The sequence below is a fragment of the Colobus angolensis genome, unplaced genomic scaffold, assembly GCF_000951035.1.
Source record: "Colobus angolensis palliatus isolate OR3802 unplaced genomic scaffold, Cang.pa_1.0 Scaffold38, whole genome shotgun sequence".
Classification (NCBI taxonomy): domain Eukaryota; kingdom Metazoa; phylum Chordata; class Mammalia; order Primates; family Cercopithecidae; genus Colobus; species Colobus angolensis.
The window spans coordinates 9,233,764-9,240,472 of record NW_012117154.1 but is presented as its reverse complement, the minus strand read 5'-3'; the positions used below and the strand labels follow the sequence as shown (position 1 = coordinate 9,240,472).

The following is a 6,709-nucleotide window of genomic DNA, read 5'->3' as shown; positions in this document are numbered from 1 at the left end:
CCTTCCCCCAGAGGCTCTCCACCACCTCCCCCTGCCCCGTGGATGCTTCCCCCGGAGGCTCCTCGCCACCTCCCCCTGCCCCATGGATCCTTCCTCCAAAGGCTCCCCGCCACCTCCCCCTGCCCCGTGGATACCTTCCCTCAGAGGCTTCCGTCACCTCCCCCTGCCCTGTGGATCCTTCCCCCGGAGGCTCCCCCTCCCCGCCCCCTGCCCCGTGGATACCTTCCCTCAGAGGCTCCTGCCACCTCCCCCTGCCCCGTGGCCTCCCAGGGCCGCTGCAACGCCCCATCCCTCCCGTCTCAGGTGCCATCACGTCCTTCGCCGCGGGCTTCGTGAAGATCCGCTGGGTGCGCTGGTCCAAGTTGCTCATCGCGGGCGTCACGGCCACACAGGCCGGGCTGGTCTTCCTTCTGGTGCGCACGAGTAGCATCTGGCTGTGCTATGCGGCCTTCGTGCTGTTCCGCGGCTCCTACCAGTTCCTCGTGCCCATCGCCACGTGAGTTCCAGAAGGGTGGGGAGCCGGGGGTGGGCAAGCACCAGGATCACGCCCCGCGCTTCGCCGGGTGCTCCCATCTTCCCGCCGCGCCCCGGCGACTGTGCCATTGCTGGCCCTGCCAGCCACCTGGAGCTGACCAGGGTCCCCGCTTGTCTCTCCCTGGGACCTGGGGCATCCCTGCCTGTGCCGTCCAGCTGCTACCCCAGGCCCTCGGCGCTCCTCTCTGAAGCCTGCTGGGCTTGCTGCCCTGCTCCCAACCCCATCCTGCAGGCCCCAGGCTGCTGAGACCCCATCCAGGCAGGAGCGGGAGCATGCACCTGTGTCAGTTCATCCTCAGCTTACACTCACACCAGGCACTCACACCACACAGACACACACCACACGCTCCCACATGGACACACCACACACTCATGAACACACACCACATGCTCACAGATGGACACACCACACAGACACGCCACACTCACATGGACACAACACATGCTCACACACGGACACACACCACACACAGCACACCACACACACAGACATACCACACACGAACACCACACACATGAACACACCACACACACGGACATACCAACACACACAGACACACCACACTCACACGGATACACACCACACGTGAACACACACACGGACACACCACACACGCTCACACATGCACACCCACCATACATGTGAACATGTACCACACACCAGTGGACACTCACCACACACATGCCACACGTGTACACATGGACAAACACCACACTCACACGTGGATATATCACACATGGACACAGACTACGCATGGACACCACACATGGACAAACGCACGCTCACATGAACACACCACACACTCACACATGGACACAGCCACACACGGACACACCTACCACATACTCAGAGCACACACACTGACACACTCAGACACTGACCCTGTGTGCTCACACCGGCCCCTGCCTCCCTGGACCTGGCCCCTCTTTCCTGCCAGCTGGGAGGACTTTGGCCCCAGCTCCCCTTCCTGGGCCTCCACTCCAGGGTGGCCTCCGAGCCCTGTCTCCCTCCCTCCGTGGGTCGTCCCCCGAGGCTTACGCTGGCCACGAGCCTGTTGAGCTGAGAGCGCCCTGCCGACCCCTGCATTGTGCCCTCTGCGTTGGTAGCCTGATCCCTGCAGCATTCTGCCTGGATGTGCCCAGCCCCGTACTTCCCCGTCCTCCCCACACGCGGGCAGCAGTCTCCTGGCGTGGGCAGCCCGGCCCACCCTTCTCTCCTGCCCCTGCCGTACTTGGAGCTCCTTTTGCTCCTGTGGGGCCGCCTTCTCCACGCTCCCTGAGGCCCACGCAGGGCTCTTGCTGCCCCCAGCTCCTGAAGGGCCCCCTCCCTGACCTGCCAGCACTGTAGAAAGGGCCAGGGCCTCTGCTGATGTGCCGTCCCATTGCTGCATCCAGGGAGACAACGCCTGAAAGGTTTTAGTTATAAAGTCATTGATGCCCATCGCAGAAAATCCAACGGTGCAGCAGTGTGCAAAGCAGAAAACCGCCATTTGCTGCGGGGAATCCCAGCATTTTCTGCTTGTCTGTGTGGGGTTGATGTCAGACACAGACGTAGGCGGTCACTCTGGGTCATGAGTGGTGGGCCTTACAACCCACCCCCCAGTCTGTGGGTAAAGTCACCGTTTCCATTTTTCTTACAACAGAAGAACACTGAGATGAATGCCCTTCTACCTACATTTTTCTTTCCAAATGCTAATAATGGCCCTCAGGTGGATTCCTGGAAGGGGAATGGCCAGGTTGGGGAGTATGTGCTTTTGAAAGGTTTCTGTCAATAGTGCAGGTACCCTGCAGGCTGGCCTGCGGGCTTTCTCCCCATCAGGATGGTGGAGTGGCCTTCCGACCCTCCCTGAGCCCCTGATGGACCAGCTGGGCTCCCCGCCTTTCCTTCACAAGAGCGAGGCCGGCCAGACTGCTGTGGACTGAGCGGCCCTTGTGTGTCTCCTGACTGTGCTGGGACTCGCTTTCCTCTCTGCTGATCTGGGGAGCACTCATCTGTATCATGTATTTTCAATCACCTGTGCCCACATCATGCCCCACACTCGTTTGCCTTTAATTCAACTCCCAGTGTTTCTCAGTGTCCTTGGAAGCACCCTGGGGGCTGGCCTACCCAGTGCCAGCGTCCAGAAGCTCGTTTGTGCTGGGTTTTCCCTGTTGTTCATCTGCCCTTTATCCTGCTGACCTGCTCACCGGGACCTCCGTGTGCTTCTCGTCCTCACTGCCGCCCGCTCGCCTGCCCCCGTATCTGCACTGTCCCCTCATCTCCAGTGCCTGGCAGCACAGACACCTCTGCCCTTCTCTAAAGGGTTTCTGGGCATTTTTGTTTATTTTTTCTTCAGGTGAACTTTAGGGTATTTTTTTGTCAAGTTCTTTTTTTTTCTTTTTTTTTTTTTTTAAGCACTTTGCGGATTTTAATTGGAACTGCATCCGAAGACTAGTTTCTCTGCAGAGCACCAGAAGCCTTGTGTGTCACCTCTCCATGTCAGGAGTGTGGTGCCTTCATTCCTGGACATGTGCATGCTGCCGCTCACTTCCAGGGCTCGCGGTAACCGGCTGTCACCTCCAGGGCTTGCTCTGCCTGGCTGCCACTCACCTCCATGGCCCTTACCACCCAGCTGCCACTCACCTCCAGGGTCCCCCCTACCCAGCTGCCACTCACCTCCGGGGGCCACTGTATCTGGCTGCCATTCACCTCAAGGCCTGCTCTGCCTCCGGGCACCCCCACCTCCCACCTAGCTGCCACTCACCTTCAGGGCCCGCCCTACCCAGCTGCTGCTCATTTCCAGGGCCTGCTCTGCCCAGCTGCCACTCACCTCCAGGGCCTGCCCGGGTATACCCGGCTGCTACTCACCTCCAGGGCCTGCTCTGCCCCTCTGCCACTCAACTCCAGGGCCTCCCCTACCCAGCTGCCCCTCACCTCCAGGGCCTGCCCTGCCTGGCTGCTGCTCCCTCACCGACTCTGGTTTCACTGCTCTTCTAATTTATCGAACATTTAACCATGAAAGACTTTCATTCCAGACTTTTCTGTCTGTGCCCAGGGGTTCTCTTGATGATGATTTTCTGAGCGTTTTGAGATGCCTGTACAGACCTGGTCCGTCCCAGAGCTCATGGGAGCCCTTCTAGGCATCTTGTTGAGTTTGTGTTTTGTGACACCCATTGTACAGGTTCAGCATCCCTAATCAAAACAGCCAGAATTCAGCCGGGTGCGGTGGCTCACGCCTTTGATCCCAGCACTTTGGGAGGCCGAGGTGGGCAGGTCACCTGAGGCCAGGAGCTCGAGACCACCCTGGCCAACGTGGTGAAACTGTCTCTACTAAAAATACAAAAATTAGCTGGGCGTTGTGGCGCATGCCTGTAATCCCAGCTACTCGAAGCCTGAGATAGGAGAATTGCTTGAACCTGGGGGCAGAGGTTGTAGTGAGCTGAGATGGTGCCATTGCACACCTGGGCAATAGAGTGAGACTCCATCTAAAAAAAAATAACAACAACAAAAAAACAAATCCAGAATTTGAAATACTCCAAAATCTGACAGTTTTTGAGCTCGGAAAAGACAACGCAGTGGAAAATCCCACACCTGACCTTGTTTGACGAGTCTCAGAACACGGTCAAAAGTTTCTTCATGCACAAAATTACACCAGAACTCAGGGTGAGGCCCTGGGCAGTAGCAGCCCCTTTGGCATGCAAATGTCTGTTAGGTATTATATAAAATCACCTTCTGGCTGTGCGTATACAGTGTATATGAGCATAAATGAATTTCGTGTTTAGACTTGGGTTCCATCCTCAAGGTATCTCCTTATGGATATGTGAGTATTCCAAAATCCAAAACCTCTGGCCCCAGGCATTTTGGATAAGGGACCTTCACCCTGTACTGAGCCAGGGGATGCAGCAGCTCCCAGAATGGCCCCTCAAGGGTGGGTGGCCTGGGTGCTGGCTCCTGCCTGGCAGGGGCGGGCATGTGTGGGAGAGATGGGGGCCTGGTGGGGGGCTTATGCATGCCCTGGGACCCCATGGCTGCCAGGCGAGTCATGGGCTGGTGGGAGCCGGGCTGCAGGCTTTTCCCTGTTGCTGCTTCTCGTTCTCCCAGCAGCGCCTGATCTGCCCGCTCTTCCTGTTCAGCTTTCAGATCGCATCTTCTCTGTCTAAAGAGCTCTGTGCCCTGGTCTTCGGGGTCAACACGTTCTTTGCCACCGTTGTCAAGACCATCACCACCTTCATTGTCTCGGACGTGCGGGGCCTGGGCCTGCCGGTCCGCAAGCAGGTGAGCCCATTACAGGCCTGCATCCTCGTGGGAGCCGGGCTGCAGGCTTTTCCCTGTTGCTGCTTCTCGTTCTCCCAGCAGCGCCTGATCTGCCCGCTCTTCCTGTTCAGCTTTCAGATCGCATCTTCTCTGTCTAAAGAGCTCTGTGCCCTGGTCTTCGGGGTCAACACGTTCTTTGCCACCGTTGTCAAGACCATCACCACCTTCATTGTCTCGGACGTGCGGGGCCTGGGCCTGCCGGTCCGCAAGCAGGTGAGCCCATTACAGGCCTGCATCCTCGTGGGAGCCGGGCTGCAGGCTTTTCCCTGTTGCTGCTTCTCGTTCTCCCAGCAGCGCCTGATCTGCCCGCTCTTCCTGTTCAGCTTTCAGATCGCATCTTCTCTGTCTAAAGAGCTCTGTGCCCTGGTCTTCGGGGTCAACACGTTCTTTGCCACCGTTGTCAAGACCATCATCACCTTCATTGTCTCGGACGTGCGGGGCCTGGGCCTGCCGGTCCGCAAGCAGGTGAGCCCATTACAGGCCTGCATCCTCGGGGAGGGAAGCTACTTGTGGGCACGTTGCCAAGGCCTCCTGGTGCCCTCCTGATGTGGAACCCACTGTGGGCTGGTGGCACAGGGTGTGGGCCTGGGGCTTCCAGTGGGACACACCAGGCCAGCGAGAGCAGGAAATGAGACAGACCCCAGCAGGGCTCAGTTGTTGTGGGTGGGAGCCTCCGTCAGGCCCTGGGCCTTGGTGGAAGCGACTGAGCCTCTGCTCGCCAAGGCGGACCTGTCCTTGTCTCTGCTCTCTGCCTGTGGCTGCCAGAACTTGGTGTCCTTGAGCCCTGGCTAGAGGCCACGTGAGCTTTGTTCTCTTCAGGAAGGAGAGCTGAGCAGAGCCACTCAGCAGTGTTGGCATGCAGGCTTCTGCGGATGCCCTCCCCTTCCCCACCTCTGGCGGGCCTTTGCTGCTTCTAAGAGGAGCTGGAAAACACACATTTAACTCCTGAGGGTCCCAGCCAAGGCCGGGTCTCCAAGTGAGCTGGATACAGCCATGGTGGGCGTGGTGTGAGAGGTCCTCCCGGGCTCCTCAGGACTGCCCCGCCCCAGCCTACAGCTAGACAGATGCGCTTGGCGGGTGGAACAAGGGCTTTGTCCACCTGCGGCCCAGGTCTCACTGGGCAGGAGGACTGTCAGGGCTGGCCCTGATCCTCTGGTGGTGCCGCGCCTGTTCAGCCTCGGTGACTCTGGAGCTCAGGGTGAGGCCTGGGCAACAGCAGGCATCCCCTTCGGCTTGCGAATGCCTGTTAGGCGAGGGTGGCTGTTGCTCACTCATCGAAATGCATCCTTCAGCCCAAGAGTGTCATTAGGGCCTGTCCACACTGGCAGGCCACATGGCCCTGTTCCACAGAGCCCTCTGGGTGCAACACCCCTGACCCAAATGTGAACACTCAGGGCGGTGACCCTCCGAGGCCCAGGTGTGAACGCTCAGGGCGGTGACCCTCCGAGGCCCGGGGGTGAACGCTCAGGGTGGTGACCCCTCCGATGGGTGGGGTTGAACACTCAGGGCAGGTGACCTTCTGAGGCCCGGGGGTGAATGCGTCCAGGCCTGGCCTGGGTGGACACAGCCTCCTGGTGGCCGGGCTGGTCTCAGGTCTGCAGAAAGGGGGCCCAGAAGGCTTCTGTTGAATGCATGGCCCCGGGGGTGGGGGTGCTGGCAGCAGTCCAGCTGGCCTTGGAGGGGCTCCAGCACCCCATAGGAAGTCCTCCCCATTCTTGGAGCCCCTAGTTACCTCTGCCCCCAGACAGCGGTGGCTGCCAGCGTGTATGGGCAGGGAGGGCCTGTCCCAGGGAGACTCCAAGGGCCCTGTGTGGCCCCCGCCAGGCTGGGCCTGGCTTTTGACCTGCCTCTGGGTGCTGACTGCCCCTGACTACTGTGCCC

At 59.4% G+C, this 6,709-nt stretch overlaps 1 protein-coding gene across 2 annotated transcripts in view; it reads left to right on the top strand.

Annotated features, from left to right (window-relative positions):
- Nucleotides 1-6,709, top strand: part of SLC19A1 (solute carrier family 19 (folate transporter), member 1) — a 30,904-nt gene that overhangs the window by 13,352 nt on the left and 10,843 nt on the right. For both annotated transcript variants that reach the window (XM_011954193.1, XM_011954192.1), the window contains 2 exons: nt 304-496; nt 5,152-5,293. In XM_011954193.1, the coding sequence (XP_011809583.1) occupies nt 304-496; nt 5,152-5,293 (335 nt within the window). The remainder of the gene's footprint in view (nt 1-303; nt 497-5,151; nt 5,294-6,709) is intronic.